This window comes from Mesoplodon mirus, assembly GCF_964341445.2.
Source record: "Mesoplodon mirus genome assembly, chromosome: 1".
Classification (NCBI taxonomy): domain Eukaryota; kingdom Metazoa; phylum Chordata; class Mammalia; order Artiodactyla; family Ziphiidae; genus Mesoplodon; species Mesoplodon mirus.
Window position 1 is genome coordinate 22516370 of NC_138976.1, and position 24097 is coordinate 22540466.

A 24097-nucleotide genomic window follows, 5' to 3' on the forward strand; every position below is an offset into this window, starting at 1 on the left:
CTCTGGTCTTCCATAGGACGTGGAACCAGAAGAGACTAGGAAGGTCAGAGCCTGGGTGACCAGTCCTGATAGTGCAGGACTTCTTCACACAAGGTGCATGGGTCCCTGAGTAGGGTCTACAAATACTCTAAACTTCCAAGAGAGAATTGGAGTTTCTGCATGTTTTCCTGGGGGAAGGCGTCCTTCCCTTCTCACAGATCCAAGAACAGGTTAAAATCCTGAGCTAAAGAAAAGCATTAAGCCAGCTGCAGGCAAGGATAAGGAAGGCATCATATACACTTAGAGCTCTGTGTAAGTCTGAGAGCTCACAACGCTGTCACTGAAGTTAGAACATGGACTCACAGCAGAGACAACCGAGCACTGCTTTTGTGCTCTTCTCTCTAATTTTACTTAAAATTCTTTCCAAAACAAGGCCCTAGGAAACCCTAGGTTCAAGTATGTCCCTGGGGTTGGTCCACTGCTGTCTTGTATTCATGCTTGGGTATTCATTCACCAACATTAAACCCCAGGATAGAAGATGTGACAAAGCATCCCTCCTCCATGGCATGAGTCTTTTGCTGGTTTCAGAGGTGGATGGTGACCAACAACGAAAATACACAGGAATGTTTCCTTGGACCTGGGGTGGGATGAAAAGTGCCTGCCATGACTGTCACCATCTTTTCCCTGACACTTCCCCTCTAGTTTCTGAAGATATAGTAGAAAATAACCTTTTTTGAAGATACTGGGTAACAATTCCATAAAACAAAAACACATGCTTCCAAATGCACTGTGCTTTCAGATATTCTGGGTTTGGTTCAGCTGCCGGATGACCTGACTGATGCTTTCTCCTTGATAGCCAGGTGAGCCCACCTCCTTTAGGAAACCCACTCTATTCTTGGTAGCCTGATGGGCCACTGAGAGTTGGAAAGGGCGCAAAACCCCTGAGATCGACTGAAAATTCTTCCTCAGGAAGGCAATTTCATGAATGAGGTCTCTCAAAGCAAATGAAACCAAACTTCCCCAGGTGCTCCTCAATCACTGTGTCGTCTGTCGGATGGTTTTGTTCTTGACTTTGGCTTGTCCACGTTTCAAGATGAGTTCCCAAACAGACTTCAGATTTGGAAATCCCCAGGTCATATAAGGTTCCACTCTACAAAGCGTTTTTATGGTTTTAGGGGTTACTTTCACAAAGACACCACTGAAAGTCTTATTCAGGCAAAGTCTTGCAGTGGTCCTCTGCACCAGTGAACTCACCCCATTAATCCTTTGGATGAATACAACAAAGGCCAAAGAATATTTATCTGGCACTTTCAAGCCATGAGTTTTCACTTCTAGTCGTCTGAGGCGCACCCTGTCACATCGCTGCTGCCAGGAATCATGTAGGAACCATTCTAGTTGCTTAAACTTGAGCCCTTTTCCATTCCTCTGTTCCTCCTTGTGTAAAAGCGCCTGCTTTGCCTGGGTGGCTTTGAGGGCCTGATAAGCCTTCCTCTTTTTCAGGAGGTTTTCTGGAACCAAAGGGATCTTCCTTCTTTGCTCTTCCTCCATCTTTCCCATGCTGCGGCTACTGCTCATGCGCAGCCCCACCGGGCGGGGAAGAGAGGAATGGCTCTATGTTTACTTGACCATAGAGACGTCTATTCTAGCTCAGGGGTCCCCAACCCCCAGGGCGCAGACCCGGTCACACAGCAGGAGGCGAGTGGCCAGCTGGCGAGAGCGAAGCTTCATCTGCCGCTCCGCATCACTTGCATTACCCCTCCTCCCGCCCCATGTTCAAATTGTCTTCCACGAAACCGGTCTCTGGTGCTAAAAAGGTTGGGGACTGCTGTTCTACCTCATGGCGGGGCGACCAGGACTGCTGCACCTTCTTAGCAGCAGTGAACCACGGAGGCCTTGCTAACCCTTATTCCTGCCAAGAGTTGCACAAAGCTTCCTTCGCACTGCCTCCACGCTTTTTAGAGCTGTGTCATCTTCAAAACCCAGCCCTTTCCGTTTCAGCTGTATTCTCATAATGCTGGAGGCCAGGCTGTAAACACTGAATGGCTTCCCACCATGCATTCTCTCGTTATAATTTTAAATAGTCACAAAGGTTTTAATTTTTGGATTAATTGTAAATATTTTTTTAAAACAGCTGGTTATTGTAAACCTCTGAAAGTAAAGCCGTAAGTCCTTAAAAGATATGCAATGGATTGGAAATACCAGAATGATTTGATACCCACTATTATCCGATAAAAATTACACGAACAAAATAAACAATTTACTTTTTAACTTGCTTGTTTTCCCTCTTTTTTCTCCTAACTCATATTTCGGTTCCACAGAATGTTATCTTAGTGTAATTTTTTTTTTGCTTGAAAATCTTTTATCCAGTGCAATAGCACACTTCATTGCAATAAAAATACATATATAACACTATTCCACTTCACAGGTAGGCAGAGCAGAAAAATTTAGGGCAGTGAAACTACTCTGTATGATACTATAATGGTGGAGACATGTCATTATACATTTGTCTAAACCCATAAAATGTACAACACTAAGAGGGAACCCTCATGTAAATTGTGGTCTTTGGGTGATAATGTAGGTTCATAAATTGTAACAGATGTACCACTCTGGTGGGGGATATTGATAATGGGGGAGGCTATGCATGTGGTTGGGACAGAGAGTTTAGGAGGAATCTCTGTACCCCTCAGATTTGCTGTGAATCTAAACCGTTCTTTTAAAAAAAGTCTATTTAAAAAATACATATATAAATTTATACTTAATATTTTTTTCTTTCCTCTTGCTATTTTTTTTTCCTTCTGGATTATCATTACAATTGTAGTAATTCATACAGCCCATGAAAGTCACATAAATAATGACCAAACAGTAAAACGTATTAGAAGGACTTCTCCTGTGATGCTAGGTAGGTGTTTCTGGTATCTTAAGCTATCTAATGGACAATTTGTCCCCTGGGGGTTTTATTCCTCGTGGCAACATATTTTAGTAAGATTTTTAGAGGGGAGAGGTATACTTGTCTTTTGTTGGATGGGAGAAGGGCCACTGGGCAAGGGGAGGACGGAAATGAGAACCGTGACTACTAGCGACTTCTCTGCAAATCAATTTTAGGAAAGAGAACTTAAAAACTTGTAAAAACTTTGTATGTTCACGACACCACAAAAATCTTCACGTGCTCTCCGGGGAGGGGCACTCCAGGTCGAAGACCAAGGCCTTAACTCACCTCTCAGCAAGCTCCAGAGGCCTCTTGGCCATCCCACACCGTGGCCAGCGCTCCCCGCTCCCTGTCCTAGGTCGACCGCGCCCCCACCTCGCTGCGACCGCCCAGACGCCGCTGAGTCCCCGCCCCTTCCGGCGCGCGAGGTTTGATTCCCTTGGCGGGCGGAAACGGCCAGAGCGTGACCATCCAAAAAGTTTCTAGGAGCTCTCTGCGCTCGCCGCTTCTCTTCGGACGGCAGGCCGGCGCGTCTATCTTTCTGCCAGGCCCAGTCCCTCCCGGCCCTCCGCCCTCAGGTCAGTGTGTCCCGCGTGGGTGGCCGGCGTCCCGGCCGTGCGCGGCGCGGGGGACAGCGGCTCGGGCCCAGAGTGCTCCTGGCTCACAGGAGACTGGGGAACTTCGCCGGACTCCCACCTTATGAGCACGGTTCTTTGGATGAGATAGCCTTTCCGACCCCTGGTTTTCTCCTCTGTAAGTGGAATAGGGATCGTATCCGCCTCCGGGTTATCGGTGAGGTAAAGCGCTTGCCACCTAGGAGGCTGTGATAGATGTGAATTCCCATTCCATGTTTCCATGACACTGACCGTCTCCGGGAAAGAAGTTCAAAGAAGGGTTTCGATTTATTTCTGTTCGTACAACTCAATTTACTAGGCAGTTCAGTAAACAAGGAAATGTGTTAGGTCTAATCACCCCCTTTTCAGAGTCCAAATCCTTTCTTTTCTTTCACCTTCCCAAAGTAGTGGTTTAAGAGGCTTAACACAAGGGAAATATGCACCGAATGCTATAGCACTAAAAGGAGTGACCCACCGGGAGACCAGTGGGAAAAAGGGAGACTTCCAAAGGAGGGTGTCCCAGGAGAGTGATCAGGCCTCTAGCTCCTAGGATGAATAATTGTCCTTGAGCTTCACAATTGGTATCACTCTTGGTAGTGGAAAGGGGGAAGGTAGTGCCTGGAGTTTTGCTTAGAGCCCAGTGTTCCTAACTTTTTTGTTCATATTTTAGTTTCTATCTCTGTGTTGTGTGGGATAAATCAGAAACATCCTTACTGCACCTTCATGGGCGTGTCTCACCAGTGGATCTGTCCTTTCAGTATTTCTACTATGGACCAACCAGATGGCCAGATCAGTCCCTTACTACCTTTGGGAGTGAATGCCTCTTTACTGGTGCTCCCAGAAGCCTCTGCAAGGGAGCAGGACAGTATGTTAATTAAATGTATTACAAGGCCACATTATATGCCACTCTGTATTTTACTTCTCATTTGAAATATCCTCAGCATCAGTGTCATACCAAGCTCACTAGATAATGTCAATGTATTACACAGCAGGTAATAGCATAGCTCAGATAAGACTATGTTGGTAGGAAAATGCCCCCAATTTGTTGCTATCTTATAAAATTTACTGATAAACTTTCTCCCACTATCTAGGCAATTCCTTCTTTCCTCAGAAAAGTTCAAGACCCCAATTGTATATAGCTCCAGTTCTTCTACTTAATCACATTCAGAAGGACATTCAGGTGTCTGGGATCTAGTTTCCTTCTTCATTATCCACAGTTGGGAGGCTGTCTTCACACTGACTGATCATATACCTCCTTTAGCAGCAAGTGGGTTACTCCAGTCAAAAGTCTTTCCTGTGTTCTGTATTTCCAGACTCTAGAGGATAAACAGGGAGAGCACTTCAGAATATTTAGAACCAGCTCCACTTCCACAAAATTTAAAAACCAAGTAAAATCTGCTATCATTATAGCAGTTTCGCAATGTAAACACCAATTTTCTTATACAGTAGCAAAAATGATGTTCCCTGGATTCAGTAGATACAATTTAGGGTCACATTGGTATTACTCACCTAAAGACATGGTGTGATTTGAGGGAAGGGGGTAGATAAGAAAATGGAAGGAAGAAAAAGAGGAGGTGTGTGATTTAGTCTTACACTGGTGTGAGTTGATCTCTGCTAGTTGACTGGAGGCCATAACCTGGAAGTTCAAAACTCATTTGGGAAAAAATCTATCAAGAAGTTGGTTACGACACTCTTATATCCCTATCTGGGAAAATGAATTCCAGCATCATACTAATTGCTTTCTCTTTCTGAGTGTGGCAATTTGAAATAGCCCAGTCCTTTGTATGGAATTTAGGCATGTGCAGTGGTGGCAATTAGGAGTCTTACTTATACTTCCTAAGGCCTACTTCTTTCTCTTTGTCCACTTCCATCTCATGGTTTTTTGTTTGTTTGTTTTTGTTTTTATTTTTTGGCCGAGCTGCGCAGCTTGCAGGATCTCAGTTCCCTGACCAGAGATTCAACCCAGGCCATGGCAGTGAAAGCCAGGAATCCTAACCATTAGGCCACCAGGGAATTCCCTCCATCTCTTAGTTTTTAAACTTTGAAATGTCTGTTTGTGTTTCCTCTTTAACCCCTGTGTTCTGAATACCCCAATACTGCATTAGTTGGAGCTTTGCTCTCTAAGGAACCTGATAGCCTACTTTTATAGCAGATCACTTTCTAAACAGATTTATAGCCTAACATTCCCCCATTTCCAAAGTCCTGCTCATTCTCTTCTCCATCATCAGGATCCCAAAGATTTCTTAGCCTTGTGTTGACCTCTATACCTTTACTGCTATTTTTGCCTGTTTTAAAAATTCTTAGTCCTGCGATTCCTGTCTTTTGGGGGTGTGGTTCCACTTCATTCCCAATTTGCTCCAATAACAAATGCCTTTTAAAAGGTTTCTGAATTAGTAAGGATATTTCTAATCCTGTGTCTCAGGTGCCCAGGGAGAATAAATATGTCCTCTTTGCTGTCTCCTTGCCTGGAACAACTTTTGCCACTCCAGTGGAAGCAGAAATATTTCATTTTATATCACCAGCTTTCCGCTAGTATCAGGACTTGACTTTGCTTCCTTTGTTTGCCTACGCTGTTCATGCAGATTCAGCTAGATTAAAAGTTCCACCTGCTTATTAAGTTGGTCCAATGCCACGTCTTCCTAGGAAATGACTAATATTGCTTATTGGATCAGAATGTCTTTTGCCCATGATCTTTATCTTTCTTGCTATTTCAGCTTTGACATTGCTCCTAAAACTTTTTTTTTAAGCTGATTTTTTTCTTGGGTTTTGATATTTTTCCTTCCAGAATTTCTGCTCTAGTGTTCATTTCACTGACCAAATTTTTGAAGACTTTTTACTTGCTAAATAACATACCTTTTATCTCCAAGTAAAATGATTCCTGGAGTCAGAGTGCTTTCTGCGTTTTGTAAGGAAATTTAAAGGGATCTTAAAAAAAAAAATCCTCTGTGTCTCTTGGGCTTTTGATAATTTCATTCATTTTTTTTCTCCACCTCAGTTTAAGAAGATTACCCATCTTCATTGTAGTAAGGACCTTGCCTATTGCTCTGTCTTTTCCTTTATAAACTCACCACAGTCCTGAGGTCGAACTCATACTCTAGGTCTTCCAAAGTCATACCGTTATTAAGGTTTAATAACATGCTGGCCACTAAGCTCTGGATGAGCCAGGATGAAGGACAGAGAACTTGAAAGTAGTAAACATGGTGCTGGCCACTTAACCAATCCCAGAGCCTTCAGCAGACTTGCTAAAGCCCTGCCTGTTGGTGAAGGGAGACTGTCTGGCTCTAGAAATGAGCACTAGCACCAGGTTTCCACTACTGAGAGGCATTAATTAAGATGTATGAGTTTTGCCCTTTCCAGGTAGAACTTTGCCCAAGTCCCAGTTGGTTATGCATATACTTACCTAATCTTTCTAAGTGTTACAGAGAGTGGGGTCTTGGGATCTTGAACTCTGTGGTGCCATACCTAGTCCAGTGCTAGGGCACAGAAGGAGATTTGTGCACAGGAGTCAGACCAGGCAAAGGAGTTTATCACTAGCTGGGTCTTGGACTCAAAGCCCTTTGTGAACTCTAGAGCCCTTGGTGTGCTGTGCTGACTCAGTGACCTCCACTTCCCTGGGCCCCTCTGATTCCTGCGTGGCTTTCTAAGGGGTGTGGAAGCATCTCTTTCCAAGGTTGAAATCTCAAGTCCTGTCCTGTCACACTAGCCTCTAGGAAGAAGAGCTCCCTAGAGAAACTGTATCTATATAGGTTCAGGGAGCTTGCACCCCATGTCTACCTATAAGAAAGCTCCATTTTGCAGTACCTAAACTCAGGTCCTAGGACTTAACCTACTTAACCTATATAGGAGCACTTCCAAATTTATTTAGAAATCTACTTCCTAGAAACTTTCTTTTTAGTAGTGTTGCTTTTTTCCTTCCTTCTTGGCTTCCATGAAACTGTATTCGAATTCTTGCTTTTCTAATTGTTATCTCCATGCTCTTCCTCTTGCCACTCCTAGCTATAGGTCTGGTATGGGTAAGGCCTTATCTGTCTTAATTGTCTTTACTGTCTTTACAGTAAAGACAATTTACTGTCTTTACTGTAGACAGTCACTTTACAGTCTTTACTGTAATTGATTTTATGTGTGGTGTGAGGTAGAGATCCAAGTTTCTTTATTCCCATATACCTAACCAATTGTCCCTGCTCCAAATCTGCATTTTCTTTTCCTGGTACCTCTGAAAGCAGTTTCAATCTAGTACATGTCAACCTTTTCTTCCTCTGGGATCTTTGCACCTAAATTCCCTCTTTCTGGAATGCTCTTCCTCTCATTCTTTTTGGGTTAACAATTCCTGTTAAGGCCTATCAACCACAGACCGTTAGGGACACATCCATAATTAAAAAACAATTAGGTATACTTAGCTTGCTGCAGCAAGAAACCATACACCGTAGGACCTTAGGCATCTCAGTAAGAGTGAGTTGAAAGGGGCGTACAGGATTTGGGCTTGTGCTGGGGAAGCAAGGACCAGTTTTTTGTTTGTTTGTTTGTTTGTTTAGTTGCGGCATGTGGACTTCTTAGTTGTGGCATGCAGGCTCTTAGTTGTGGCATGTGAACTCTTAGTTGCAGCGTGCATGTGGGATCTAGTTCCCCAACCAGGAATCGAACCCAGGCCCCCTGCATTGGGAGCACGGAATCTTTCCCACTGGACCACCAGGGAAGCCCCAAGGACCAGTTTTGGAATGGATACTGTCAAAGAGCAGGAGCATTTCAGCATTTGGGTATCTGAGGAAGCAGAAAGTGGGAGGAATGAGGTAGTGCTGAGGATGTCTTTGGTGAGAAAGCAGCAGTCTGTCAAATAAAGGAACATTATCATTTTAACTGCTTCATATGGAAACATTGTTTACATGGTCCTGCACAGTTCCTATTGGAAACATTGTTCAAGTTTTGATGGGAAGGGCTGATTTTCTTTTTCTTGCTTCTCATTTGAGTTAGATCTTGACTTAAATGTTACCTTCTCAGTGACCCATTCTAACCACTGTTGCTTATTTTCCCCAGTATTTGTTACATATTTTTGTTAATTAATTAATTAATTTATTTGTTTATGGCTGTGTTGGGTCTTCGTTGCTGTGCGCGGGCTTTCTCTAGTTGTGTTGAGCGGGGGCTACTCTTTGTTGCGGTGCACAGGCCTCTCATTGCGTTGGCTTCTCTTGTTGTGGAACACGGGCTCTAGGCGTGCGGGCTTCAGTAGTTGTGGCACGTGGGGTCAGTAGTTGTGGCACATGGGCTTAGTTGCTCCGCAGCATGTGGGATCTTCCCGGACCAGGGATTGAACCCATGTCCCCTGAATTGGCAGGCGGATTCTTTTTTTTTTTTTTTTGCGGTATGTGGGCCTCTCACTGCTGTGGCCTTTCCCGTTGCGGAGCACAGGCTCCAGACGCGCAGGCCCAGCGGCCATGGCTCACGGGCCCAGCCGCTCCGCGGTATGTGGGATTTTCCCAGACCGGGGCACGAACCCGTGTCCCCTGCATCGGCAGGCAGACTCTCAACCACTGTGCCACCAGGGAAGCCGTGGCAGGCGGATTCTTAACTACTGAGCCACCAGGGAAGCCCTTTATTACAAATTATAATTATTTAATTCGTTGTCTGTTAATTTTCCTTTTGTCTTCTCCACTGGAATGCAAGATCTATGAGGGCAGGAACCATATTTCTTCTCTCTTATAGCCTTGGTGCCAAGTGTAGGTCTGGCACATCACTGGTGCTCAGTAAACACATTTGTATGGATAAATGAATGAATACAAGAAAGTTCAGAGTTAATAGTCTGATTGCATTAGCAGTTCTGCCAGATACACTGCTAATCTCTAGTTAAAGTCAACTAGGAGCTTATCCTCCCCAAATAAGACAAAGCTGGTACGAGTATGACCTCGTGTACTCACCCCATGGTGTTTTGTAATTCTAGTTAATTTTAAAACTCAGGAAGACAAAAATCAAATAAGACCTCCTAAGACTTTTACAACTAATTTTTTATTATTTATTTACTTATTTAATTTTTATTTTATATTGGAGTATAGTTGATTTACAATGTTGTGTTAGTTTCAGGTGTATAGCAAAGTGATCCAGTTATACATATGCATATAACCATTCTTTTTAAGATTCTTTTTCCATACTGGTTATTACAGAATATTGAGTAGAGTTCCCTGTGCTATATAGTAGGTCCTTGTTGTTTATCTTTTTTTATATAATAGTGTGTATGTGATATTTTTATAAATTATTTGATATATACTTACGAGTATAGGGACTTCCCTGGTGACGCAGTGGTTAAGAATCTGCCTACTTGGGCTTCCCTGGTGGCGCAGTGGTGGAGAGTCCGCCTGCCGATGCAGGGGACGCGGGTTCGTGCCCTGGTCCGGGAAGATCCCACATGCCGTGGAGAGGCTGGGCCCGTGAGCCATGGCCGCTGAGCCTGCGCGTCCGGAGCCTGTGCTCCGCAACGGGAGAGGCCACAACAGTGAGAGGCCCGTGTACCGCAAAAAAAAAAAAAAAAAAAAAGAATCTGCCTACCAATGCAGGGGACACAGGTTTGATCCCTGGTCTGGGAAGATCCCACATGCAGCTGAGCCCGTGTGCCACAACTACTGAAGCCCACCCACATGCCTAGAGCCCATGCTGTGCAACAAGAGAAGCCACTGCAATGAGAAGCCTGCGCACCACAACAAACAGTAGCCCCCGCTCGCCACAACTAGAGAAAGCCTGTGCACAGCAACAAAGACCCAACATGGCCATAAGCAAACAAACAAATAAGTAAATAAGAGTATATGTAACACACGTAAGTTGTGAAGCATAATAATAAAATATGTATCTCATTACATGTATCTTAAAATTGTATATCATTGGAGTCTTAATTTGCATATCCCTGATGACTAATGAAATTGAGCCTTTTTTCATGTTTTTATTGGTTATTTGTGTTTCTTTGTGAAATGCCTTTTTATTTCATTTGCTTATTTTTCTGTGGGGTTGTCTTTTTCTATATTGTTGTGATGGAGTATATGTATTCTGGATAAAAGTCCACTGTTATAAGTGTTGCAAATATTTTCTCATTTATGTTGTTTTTTCTTAAATGATGTCATTGGATATGCAGAGGTTCTTAATTTCAATGTTATTTAATATTTATTTATTTATTTAAATAATGCTAGCTTTTAAAAATTTATCTATCTAGCTATCTGTCTATCTATCTATTTATCTATTTTTTATTTTTGGCCTTGCCACACGGCTTGTGGGAGTTTAGTTCCGCTACCAGGGATTGAACCCAGGCCCTTGGCAGTGAGGGCATGGAGTCCTAACCACTGGACTGCCAGAGAATTCTCCATTATTATTTTTTATCATTAGCACTTTCTGTATCTATTTAAAAGATCCTCTTCTATCCTGAAATGATGACAATATTCTATTAAAACTTTTAAAGGCTTACCTTTCATATTTAAGTCTTTATTTGATCTGGAATTGATTTTTATGTATGGTGTGAGGTAGGAATCCATTTTTTTTTATATGGCTAATCAGTTTTTCCAGTATCATTTATATGCCTAAGACTTATTTATATTTGTAGTTACAAGGATGAAGGAGATAGTCTCTCTCTCTTTTTCTTTTTTATATGGTAGCTCTATTTTTATTTTTTAGGGATCTCAATAAGAATGAAGGAGATAGTCTCTTAATAGTTCCTTTTTTGATCATGTACTGTTTTTGTTTTTGTCTTACAGGTTCTTTTTATAATTTTGAGTAAACTTCCAGGAGGACTATGAAAGATTATGATGAACTTCTCAAATACTATGAATTATATGAAACTGTTGGGACAGGTAATTATTTTCTTCTTGGAGAGGATAGGTCATCTATTTGAGAGTATAGTGTGTTTGGGCAGCCAAGAGCTTTTTAGCCTAACTTATGTAGTTTTAAAATTCTTCAACCTATTTTAGTAAGAAAAAGTGGAGCAAGAGAGAGGAGAATTGTAGGAGGGGCCTTGTGGTTCATTTTATTTAGAATAAAAGTCACTAGAGAGTTTTGAGCCAAGTAGTGGTCTGACCTTTTGTTTTTAAGGTTCACTCTGGCTGCTTGGTTGTGAAAAGACTGGCTGGGAGAGGGCAAGGATGGAAAAACATAGATGTTAGGAGGTTATTGCAATAATTTAGGTGAGTGATACTGGAGATGATGGTGACTTGGATAGTGATAGAATTGAGGGTAGTGAGATTCTGTGTATAGAAAAGGGTGGGATTCTGTATACAGACATACACATATGTACATTTAAGTATAGTTTATTGAGGCATAACACATAGTAAAATAAGCAAAGTGTACTAATTTCGATGGAGTTTTTGTACACATATACCCATATGTTCCCTGCTCAGATCAGGACATAGAAATTTCCAGTCAGTGCCTGCTTCCTTTCTCCCAAGGTAAACACTAATATATTTTTGAAGACAGAGCCAGTGTGATTTGTTGGAGGGTTGGATATGTGGTGTGAGACAAAAGGGAGGGGCTAAAAATGGCTTCTGGATTTTTGGCCTGAGCACCTGGGAAGATGGAGTCGCCATTTACTGAGATGAGGAAGACCATGGGAGGGACGACCAGGAGCTTCTTTTTAGAAGCACTAAGCTGGCGGTTTCTTTTAGATACCTAAATGTAGACCTTTATCCAGCTTTTGAGCCAGTTTTGAAACATAATTGCTTATTTTTACAGTTTTAACACTGAATGGAAATTTCATATTACTTGTCTTTTGTCTCTCCAACTTTATATTGTGTTCTGGCAATGTTAATTATAAAGCAGGTTTAATTGCAATGTTTATTATAAAACAAATTTCTAAAGAATGAATTCTTTCTTCCTACTTCTTCATTGCAAAATTAAAGATATCCTATCATGGCAAAGAAAAGTCTTTAGTTAGTCATTGGATGAGGAGAGGTTAGGATCATGGCCAACACTTTGGAAGCAACAAGAAGAAAGGGCCACAAACTTCAGGAAAATATAGATCAATAGACCCTTATAAAAGTATGTGGAAAGGTTTTTTGTGCCTGAGTTCTCAGTTTGCTCTGATGATGATATTCAAGTTAGTTTGCTTCTGTCTTCATAATACATTTTCCTATACTTAGGTGGCTTTGCAAAGGTCAAACTTGCCTTCCATATCCTCACTGGAGAAATGGTAGCTATAAAAATCATGGATAAAAGTGCACTAGGGGTAAGTTTAACATTACTTAAAAAATATTTATAGATCAGTTTTGTGAATTAAAACTTGAATTTGCTCTAATGTTCTAGTTACTGCTCTTTTATTAGAGTAACATTTCCATAGCCAGTTATGTATAAATCTATGGTTTTAAAAAGTAATCTGGGGACTTCCCTGGTGGCGCAGTGGTTAAGAATCTAACTGCCAGTGCAGGGAACATGGGTTCAATCCCTGGTCCGGGAAGATCCCACATGCCGCGGAGCAACTAAGCCTGTGCGCCACAACTACTGAGCCTGCACTCTAGAGCCCGTGAGCCACAACTACAGAAGCCCACGTGTCTAGAGCCCGTGCTCCTCAATGAGAGAAGCCACCGCAATGAGAAGCCTGCGCACTGCAACAAAGAGTAGCGCCCGCTCGCCACAACTAGAGAAAGCCTGTGCGTAGCAATGAAGACCCAATGCAGCGCCCCCCCAAAATTAATTAATTAATTAATTTAAAAAAAAGTAATCTGGGGAAGGGGTTACTTTGTTCTTAATTTTAATACAGGGCAATGGCACATATTTGAAGTCGACAGGGTCCATTTTTCTGCAGTTGTTTCATAGTCTTGTAGGTGTTTCTGGGTATTGATATCTCCCTTCTTTATCTTCTCATGATACCCTTACTAAATGTTGATCTACTTTATAGTATAGATCGATCTTATGTCCCAGAATTTTATTCAAAGAGTAAATTTTACTCAAAATTTATTCTAACTTTTATTAGAAATTATGAAATCCTTTTCTTAATCAGCCTTTTTTTCCTCTACATGAATGCTTCTAGGATTGAGTTGCTCATTACCTTCTAAAGCAGCCCATTTAATTTGTGATCTTGGTTATAATGTGCATAAAGTTTTCTGTTTTTCTATTAAGGGAAGATCTGTCTCTTTTGATAGTCTTTGGGCATTATATACCCTTCCCAGTGTTTGAAGTCATCCTGAGTGGTCTTTTTTTTTCTAATTCTTTCTACCATCCCTTGTATGGTTTGGTTTCTATGCTTTGTTCTGGTCTCTTTCTGCTGAGAATTCACTAGTCTCTTAGTATGCATCTGTGATTATTTCTTTTTTTGGAGATAAATTAAAAAAAATTTTTTTTAATCTTTTTTTGTCCTCTGACCAAAAAATCTCTGAGTGTTAAAAAAGTTTTTTATTCTTTGCAATTGAGTTAGCATTATAATTATTATTAGTATACAGTTGAGTAAAACAGCACAAACATTTTATGTGTTGATAATTATCAAACATAAAAATTAGTTTATTGAAAATGCATCTATATTAGACACGTTGGACTTTTTTGGGGGTCTCTCTTGTTGTTAGGATGAGACAGAGTTTAATATCAATTGTTACTTTATTTTTAAGGATGGAAGTGCTGATTAACATACATAAATTAGTCAAAGAGAATATGTTTTGTTATAATAATGTCACTCATTTCTTTGAACTCCTTCTGAAATATATGCCAAAATCACACAATGATCTACATCAGAAATTATTTTTAATAACCTATCAACTGACAATTCAGGCTCTCCTTCAATATTTTTGTTTTCAGTGCTCAATACTGTATTTATTAAACTAATAAAAAGGTATTAAAAAACATTTTTCTTGAACATTTAAACATTGGTTACAAAACTGATTAATTCCCTTAAGCAATTTCAACTTCAGTTATAACTTTAGTGTGACTTATTTACTTGGACACAGCAAACACTTAAATAGCAGACAAAATGTGAACTGTTATTACAAAATGCATTACCACATCAGTACTCAAAACTTATTCTAAAGCATCAATATGATGATATTAATTCATTATTTCTAAACTTGTTTTTGTATTTTTTATTGTTTTTTTTTTTTAATTTATTTTATTTATTTATTTATTTTTGGCTGTGTTGGGTCTTCGTTGCTGCGTGCGGGCTTTCTCTAGTTGCGGTGAGTGGGGGCTACACTTTGTTGCGGTGCGCGGGCCTCTCATTGCAGTGGCTTCTCTCATTGTGGAGCACAGGCTCTAGGCACGCAGGCTTCAGTAGTTGTGGCTCACGGGCTCTAGAGCACAGGCTCAGTAGTTGTGGCACACGCGCTTAGTTGCTCCGCAGCATGTGGGATCTTCCCGGACCAGGGATCGAACCCGTGTCCCCTGCATTGGCAGGCAGATTCTCAACCACTGCGCCACCGGGGAAGCCCTGTATTTTTTATTGTTACTATGCTTATTTTAGTTACTTCCTGGGACTTTAAAAATATTTTGATTTCTTTCAGGGTTTTAGTCATCAGACTCCCACATCCCCCAAAAAAGAAGAAAAAAAGATTATCATATCAAAATAGTCAAAGTTACAATTGATTCTTGGTTAAGAACTAATATCTGGTTGCATGGCCCTAGATAATTGGATATTAAACCACAGATCATTAGATCAAGTCCCTTTTTATAATAAAATTTTACTTGTTTACTTCATGGATATATGGATTTCTATCTTTAATATGGACTTTGAAAGCTTTTCAACTTGGTTTACCCTCCTCCCCAACCAACTTCTTATTTTGAAAAATTTCAAGCTCCTTGAAAAGTTGGAAGACTGAGACAGTGAATAGCTTTCATCTACATTCACCAATTTTTAGCTCAGCATGCTTCTTAATGGACATTGCTGAGACCGAAGTGGTAGCCAAGGCATGTACACTGAGTAGTGTTTCTGTCATTTTCCTTGTTTGGAATGCTAACCTTCTAAAGGGAGTCTGAGATTATTTTAATTTTTCTAGATGTTATACTATTGCCCCACGTTGAACTTGTCTTTCATAAAACCCTCAAGGCCTTTTAAAAATGTACACACAAATAAGTTTTGTTTTTTATTTCTGTATTGTTGAACAAATTGTTTTGAGGCTATTGATTGCTTTTGCTACTTAGTATTAAAGTTGGTGATATTGATGCTTGGAGCACTTCCCAAATAGGTTTATTGCTCATGTAATGAAATGTTTTGTCACAGAGTGATTTGCCCCGGGTCAAAACAGAAATTGATGCCTTGAAGAACCTGAGACATCAGCATATATGTCAACTCTACCATGTGATAGAGACAGCCAACAAAATATTCATGGTTCTCGAGGTCAGTAGTATGTTCCAGAGACCTAAAGTTATTTGGTCATTGCCTTAGTCTGTTTGGGCTGCTATAACAAGATATCACAGACTGGGAAGCTTCTGAACAACAGAAATTCATTTCTTACAATTCTGGAGGCTGAGAATTCCAAGATCAAGGCACCATCATGGTCGGGTGAGGGCACTCTTCTTGGTTCATAACTGGTACCTTATTGCTGTGTCCTTATATGATAGAAAGGGCTAGGGATCTCTCTGGAGCCTCTTTTGGAAGAGCACTAATTACATTCATGAGGGCTTTGCCCTCATGTCCTAATCACCTCCCAAAGGCCCCACTTTCTTTTTTTTTCTTTTTTTTTTTTCAGTACGCGGGCCTCTCACTGTTGTGGCCTCTCCCATTGCGGAGCTCAGGCTCCAGACGCGCAGGCTCAGCGGTCATGGCTCATGGGCCCAGCCGCTCCGCGGCATGTGGAATCTTCCTGGACCGGGGCACGAACCCGTGTCCCCTGCATCGGCAGGCGGACTCTCAACCACTGCGCCACCAGGGAAGCCCAGACCCTACTTTCTAATGCCACCATCTTTGGGGGTTAGGATTTCAACACATGAATTTTTGGAGGGATGCAAACATTCAAACCATTCTCACTCATTTTATCAATAGTTATGGGAAAAGTACATTTCACCTGAAAGATTAGATGTTAAGTGGCTTACCTGTTTGAGTTCTGTAACAATTTAGATCAAATAGGCATATATAATAAATTGGAAATACATTGTAAATGTATCCTTTCTGATACCCTCCTAATGGGATGGTGTACTTTAGTGGACAGAATATGTTAGAATTTGTTCCTAGAGGGAAGGATTCATTTCAGTTTTATATGATGTATTAGCCTAGGGCTGCCACAAATGTGGTTTAAAACAAGAACTTACTGTCTCATAGTTCTGGAGGTTAGAAGTCTGAAATCAAGGTGTGTACATGGTTGCTTCCTTCTGAATCGTCTGTTGTATGCCTCTTTCCTAGTTTCAGATGGTTGCTGGCAATCCTTGGCATTCCTTGGCTTATAGATGCACCATCTCTGCCTCTGTCTTCAAATGGTGTTGTCTTACCTGTGTGTCTGTGTCTGTGTCCAAATTTATCTCTTCATATGAGGACACAAACAATTGGATTAGGTTCCACCCTAATCCAGTATGACCTCATTCTGACTTGATTACATCTATAAAGACCTTATTGACATATAAGGTCACATTCACTGGTACCAGGTGTTAGGACTTGAACATATCTTTTTGGAATGACACAGTTCAACCCGCAGCCTATAGGTAGACTTTAATGTATGTGTTATTTGAACGAAACTCTTTCGAGTTTTAACCTGCCCCTTTTGGCTTGAAATGTAAAGTCTTTAGAACATGTATCATTCATCTCATTTCATTTTCCTTAGTCTCAGCCAAATAATTTGTAACTGCACATCATTTTGACAGATTAACTCTGTTTTAAAAGCACATTTTAAAATTCACAATGCTGAAAGTTTCGGACATAGGACCATTTTCTCTTTATTACACTATAGATCCACCCACATGGTTTACAGTGGTGAATTTAAAACCTTTTTAAAAGTTGATCCTTTTGTCCAAATTAAATACTTCAAAAAACCAAAATCCATGAACCTGGGACAAAATTTAAAGGATACTAGAGAGGGGACTTCCCTGGTGGTCCAGTGGTGGAGAGTCCACCTTCCAATGCAGGGGATGCAGGTTCGATCCCTGGTCGGGGAACTAAGATCCCACATGCTGTGGGGCAACTAAGCCTGCGTGCCACAACTACTGAGCCCATGTGCCTCAACTAGAGAGCCTGCGTGCCACGAACTACAGAGGCCCTGTGCTCTGGAGCCTGTGCTCCACAACTAGAGAGAGAAAACCCGCACACCACAACTAGAGAGAGGCCTGTGCCGCAATGAAAGATCCCGCGTGCCTCGAGGAAGATCCTGTGTGCCGCAACTAAGACACAGCCAAAAAAAGAAAAGAAATTTTAAAAATATTAAAAAAAAAAAAAGATATGAGAGAGTATATATTGAAAAGTAAAATTCTCTCTCCCCTCTATCCCAGTCATCCTGTTTCCTTTCCCTTATGTCAATCACTTACTTTTTTGGTTTCCTATATATTTTCCATGTACTTAGAAATACCTATGTATATTTTATATATATATATATATATATATATATATGTGTGTGTGTGTGTGTGTGTGTGTTTTCACATATATTTATGTGTATGTATAGCTTACTGGTTTCTGTCACACAAATGGTCACATACTATAATATTATTCTGTACCTTTTTTCCCCCCTATTTAACATTTTAGCTTGGAGACCATCTATACATATTCATAGAGATTTTTGATGTTTTTGTTTTACTCTATTTTTTATTTCTTTATTTGAAAATACAAAGTAGGCTGTTTTCTTTATGTAAATCTTATTGGATAGCATTTAAAAAATTGACTATTTAGGTATAATTTATATACAAGAAAATGAACACATTAGGTACATAGTTTTTGAAAAAGGTACACACCCATGTATTTCCCACCCCACTCAGAGTATAAAACATTTCCACTACACTAGAAAGTTTTCTCCTGACCCTTGAAGTTAATCCCTGTTACCCCACCATCCCAGTGCCCTTCTCAACAACCACTGACCCGATTTTTATCACCAGAGATTAGTTTTACCTATTCTAGAGCTTGATAAAAATAGAATCATACAGTGTGTACTCTTTTGTATTTGGCTTCTTTTATTCAGCATAATGCTTTTTGCAAGTGATTATATCAGTATATTCTCTTTTACACCTTGCTTTTTTCACTTAATATTGGAGATTGTTTCATATCAGCTTATAAAGAATTTCCTCTTTTTTTTTTTTCCTTCTTTTTATGGCTGCATGGAATGCCGTTTTATGTAGTGTGAGTACATTTGGGTTGTTTCCAGTCTTTTGCTGTTGCAAGCAATGCTGCTGCAGTGAATGATCTTAAACGTGCATTGTTTTTTGATGTGAGAGTGTATCTATAGGAACAGTTCCTAAATGTGAACCTATGAGGTCATAGGCTATCTCCATCTGTAATTTTAATTGATATTGCTAAAATGAAATGAAATCTTAAATGGAAACCCCCATTTACAGAATAGTGGAGCTGCTCTGGTGAAGAAGGGATGGAAAGCCTAGATAGAGCTTTGTGCTCTGGTACCCATTCTTTCGTAGCCTCTGAGGAACTTGTGTATAATTGGTTCTTTCTGGTATAGACTGAAAATCACTGATCTTCAGGATGGAGAAGCAATAATTGCTGCTGGGTTTTTGTTTGTTTCAAGTAACTACACTAAATGTGAGTGCATTAAGGTTAGAATGGGTATTAATACTTTGCTATAAAAATATAAAAACCCTGAATGAACTTAAAATCACAGTGGTAGTTGGTTCTACTTCTACTTACTGGTAATAAAACTGCTCGAGGCCAAGAGCTGTTGTTCTCTTTCTTGGAATACTGAGAGTGTATTTTTGAATGTGCCTTACTTAGTTTGTTTCCTTGCTTGTAAATTGAATTAATAATATCTCTGAATTAGGTATAATTTTTTATTTTAAATTCCTCTGAAGCGATTTCTGTAAGTAGTAACAATATTTATGTGACTATTGCTCTTTAAGTATTGCCCTGGAGGAGAGCTGTTTGACTACATAATTTCCCAGGATCGCCTGTCGGAGGAGGAGACCCGAGTTGTCTTCCGTCAGATAGTGTCTGCAGTTGCTTACGTGCACAGCCAAGGCTTTGCTCACAGGGACCTCAAACCAGTAAGTGACTGCTTCCAGATGGTCACCTGAGAGTTCAACATCATTTACCTGTCATTACTAGGTTTCCAAATGTTCTTTCTGTTTAGAATTTGTCTGGGCTTTGCTTTTTGTTTTTGTTGTTCTATTCCTAATGTATCACTTCTTTTTCCTCCTTGACTTTTGACTCCTGGTAGGCTCTTCAGGTTGGACTTATTGTTGGCATTCTTTTTCTGTCAATTATGTGTGACATTATAAATATCTTTGTAGTCAGCTGCAGAATATGAACCTCAGGGTTTTATTTCTAGGAAAGAGGAGTTTTAGTATTTTCTTTGAGGATATTGTCATTGAGTATTTTCCTCTCAATACTCTCTTCCTGACACCATCTTCCTTTAATTTTAATTAAATTAAATTTTAATTCCATTACGCTTCAGAAAGGAACAGTTCAGTGGAATGGACAGACTCAACTTTTCAAGGACAGAATAAAAATTTGATACTCTTGGGCTTCCCTGGTGGCGCAGTGGTTGAGAGTCCGCCTGCCAATGCAGGGGACACGGGTTCGTACGCTGGTCCAGGAAGATCCCACATGCCGTGGAGCGGCTGGGCCCGTGAGCCATGGCCGTGGAGCCTGCGCGTCCGGAGCCTGTGCTCCGCAACGGGAGAGGCCGCAACATTGAGAGGCCCGCGTACCGCAAAAAAAAATAAATAAATAAATAAAAATTTGATACTCTTTAAGTCTGTAGGCTCTGACTGATATGCATGATAGTGAACATGGATTTTAATGTTATTTGGTACTAGGATTAGGGACCTAGAATTGGTCTAACACGATATGGCAGTTTCTGTCCTTTTCCCTCTGTTTTTATCCATTCCCTCTGTTTATACCCAACACTTTGATTTGAGTTCAAACTTGTTCTTTTTGTTCAAACTTGCTTTTGGCACACATTGTGTTTGCTTGTAGCTGAACCTCAGAGCACCAAAGAGAAAATGGTTTATGCTAATGTGTCTTGAGGGGAAGCAGGATAGTTATCAACATTCATCTTCTCTTCCCTTATGTTCTTGTCATTTCATTCTTTTTTAATGATTTTCATTCTTGTACCCACGCTGTTTAATATAAACAACCTTAAAGTGATTTTAGAAATAGCTAGAGGTGGGATGTGATATAAGGAAGACAGTATATAGTTATGAAAAATTTTTGTTTTTTCAGGAAAATTTGTTGTTTGATGAAGATCATAAATTAAAGCTGATTGACTTTGGTCTCTGTGCAAAACCCAAGGTAAGTGCAGAGATAAAAATGCATTTATTTCCTTTGTCAGTGTACCTCTTAGTATGTTATCTTACACTGACTTCCACTTAGTCTTTATTGAGCCTGGTTGCATCCATTGAGAAGAATGTTCAATTTTATGGTTTTTATAAGTTCTCTAGATGATTTTAATATATAGCCAAGGTTGAAAACCACTGCTCTAGGTCCAGGGTTGGTCCTGCTGAAGACCCCATAGGTATGCTGTGAGAGAATTTATAGCACTTAGGTGACAGGAGGCCGTCACAGTGTGAATGCTGAATTGACCATGTTCTTGCAGTTAGAGTGTGTTGCCACTAGATGATGCCTTTGTTCATTTAGATATGAGTTTTGGGAATTTAGTGCAAATCTGTTCTTCATTATCCAAATGGTTATATAACTAACAGTTACTTACATTTTGAGAGACAATCCCCTTTCCTTTTAAAAGAAGAAGGAAAAAGTCCATATGCACTTTAAAATTTATACCGTGATGTATTTCTTTAATTTGCACTCCATAGTTAGGTACTGGTGTTCTCCAGCATACCTTCTCTTTGAGGTGACTTTGAACTTCCTCCTGTGTGGCTGCTGTAGGAAGCTTCCTCCCGAGTTCTCTAATGATGGTACTCACAGTGTCTAATATGAGCTGTCTACCCTCATTAAGGATGTTGAAATTTCAGACCTGTCTCAGCCCTTTGGAGTCCCATGATTATTTCCTGCCCCAGTCAGAATTAGCTGCATGCAAAGGGAGGCAGATTTTGCCCCTTTGGCTGAATGTCTGGTTCTTTCTGATTTTCCTCTCCTTCCCTTGGCTCTTCAGAGATTGTCAGGCGAGTCTTGTGTCTGGGAACCAAATGCTAGAAGGCATTTTTTTTGATCAGCAGGCAATAAAGATAAAGCATACTTTGAGCAGATATGCTGGTTTAAGTCATGTTCATCACAGGAGGCAGTGGAGAATGTGTGTGACAGACTCCCTTAGCCTTTATTTATGGCTGCCACAGATTCAACCCACACAGACACCATCTCAAAAAGCAGGGGTTGGCTGGGAGGGGGTGGCCTCAGCTTTCCTAAGCTGAGGAGCTTACTTCTGGGTGTGTTGTAGCAGTTGTAAATGAAATTTCACAATTTCACAAGTCATCTGCCATTTGTGGAACTCTGTATAACTGTTGGGCAGTGGTATCATTTTCATTATGTCTCCATATTTCTGTGGGAGACCAGAGGAGGTTGAGCAGATTCCTCATTTGAACAATCTGGAAGCTCAGGTCGTGATTTGCGTTATAACCGAGTCTAGAAAGCAGACTCCCAAGGCACTATTCTGTGTAGCATTTGCTCTCTTCCCTCTAGGGGAGAAGAAACTCTTCTGTATTTGTAAAGATTTGATATTGGAGATAGGGTCCCATAGAGAAATAACCCTTTTTCCTTGAGTACTTGGGAGTGGGAAGACATGGGTGATTGGATGTATGCTAAGCTGATTATTATGCTAATGGATGCCTAGGGAAGTACGAACCTGACTTGACTGAGCTAAGGGAAGAAGGATTTTTTTTGTGTTGGGTTGTCGTGGTATCGGAAATCAGAGAAGAGGAAGCCACATGTGCATGCGTGCACATAGGCAGAGTATTGAGTTGGCAGCAGAAGTCTTTTATTATTTGGGGTAATTCTTCATCTAGCATCTCTCTGCTGTGCTGAAGAATGTTTATCAGGGTTTTAATTTTCTTAAGGGCTGTAGTTAAGTGTTTCATTTTTATCTTATTGGCAGGGTAACAAGGATTATCACCTGCAGACATGCTGTGGGAGTCTTGCTTATGCAGCACCTGAGTTAATACAAGGCAAATCATATCTGGGATCAGAGGTAATTATTCACTGATTAATTCAATATATAGCCAATGTATGTTCATTGGTGACCTGTAGTGAGTCAGGCCCTGTATATTGAGGGTGTAATGAGGTAAGAAATAAACTTGTTAATCAAAGAGCTGTCTATTCAGAGAGTGAGATATGTAAAGTAATAAGTGAAATGAACAACTTGCAATAAATATAATAATACACAGTATACTTCTGAAACAAGGATATATTTCTGGTGTCCTTGTTGTGGTTGCTTTTGTGTTTAACTGTGCCATAGTTTTTGACTGATTAGTCCAGCCAGGTAGAACATGAGGCCAGGATTATAGGCGCAGTTTTCAGAGATGCTGGTTAGCACAGAGAAAATGTGTACTTTGTTCACAGCCAACTATTCAAGGCCAGCAGTCCCGTGTAAGAGGCCCAGGCTCAGAAGGCCTGGACATTGCCTGCTTAACCACTGGCTACTGCAAGCTAGTCAGCCCCTTCCACTCTCTGGAGTACTGGTTTTGCTGATATTAGTATCATAAAATTACAAAGGTTTAGTTGTCAAAAGATCTGGAAATGCTAGGTTGAACAGTTTTCTTTAGTTAAGGACATCTCCAAATCTTAATATGTTCCTGTACAGTGTCCTTTGAGAGCAGAACATGACAGACAGCAGCTGGTCTCAATTTTATGCACCTACAGAATCCAGTCTTTACGTGGAGCATCTTTTGGAACTGGTGTTAAGCGGGAGAAACTTTGAGATATGCCGGTTTACTTAATTTGTAACATGAGAAGATGGGGACTAACTTGTTTTTGGTGACCTTTTATTTGGATATAATCTCAAACTTACAGAATAGTCGCAAATGTGGAATGAGGAACTTCTGTATATATTTAGCCAAATTCATAATTGTTTACATTTTTCCCTATTTGTTTTATCATTCTCTATGTTTATATGTATGTGTATTATTTTTTGAACCAACTGAGAGTAAGTTGGAGACATCATACCCCTTTATCATTAAATACCATGTATATATTTCCTAAAGGAAGGATTCTCTCTTTTATAACCACACTTTAGTTATTGAAATCAGAGAATTTAACATTGATACAATTTATTAAATATATATATATATATATTTATTTATTTATTTGGCTGCATTGGGTCTTGGTTGCTGTGCGTGGGCTCTTCGTTGCAGCACGCAGGCTCCAAGGTGGGTGGGTTCAGTAGTTGCGGCGTGTGGACTCTAGAGCACTTGGGCTTAGTTGCCCCGTGGCATGCGGCATCTTAGTTCCCCGACCAAGGATCAAACCTGTGCCCCCTGCATTGGAAGGTGGATTCTTAACCACTGGACCACCAGGGAAGTCCCTGATACAATTATTTAATCCAAAATTCATATTCAGATGGTGTTAATTGTACCAGTAGGGTCATTTATAGCTATATTTTCCCTC

At 40.5% G+C, this 24097-nt stretch overlaps 1 protein-coding gene and 1 pseudogene across 3 annotated transcripts in view; one reads left to right on the forward strand and one right to left on the reverse strand.

Moving 5' to 3' along the window:
- Positions 1-774: 774 nt before the first annotated feature.
- Positions 775-1554, reverse strand: LOC309801746 (large ribosomal subunit protein uL30-like; annotated as a pseudogene). The gene has a single exon. The product of its transcript is annotated as a large ribosomal subunit protein uL30-like (transcript).
- A 1796-nt stretch (positions 1555-3350) lies between these two features.
- Positions 3351-24097, forward strand: part of MELK (maternal embryonic leucine zipper kinase) — a 79011-nt gene continuing 58264 nt past the window's right edge. For both annotated transcript variants that reach the window (XM_082642426.1, XM_082642427.1), the window contains exons 1-7: positions 3351-3483; positions 11244-11339; positions 12621-12706; positions 15680-15796; positions 19441-19584; positions 20765-20833; positions 22590-22682. In XM_082642426.1, the coding sequence (XP_082498552.1) occupies positions 11282-11339; positions 12621-12706; positions 15680-15796; positions 19441-19584; positions 20765-20833; positions 22590-22682 (567 nt within the window). In that variant the 5' untranslated portion in view covers positions 3351-3483; positions 11244-11281. The remainder of the gene's footprint in view (positions 3484-11243; positions 11340-12620; positions 12707-15679; positions 15797-19440; positions 19585-20764; positions 20834-22589; positions 22683-24097) is intronic.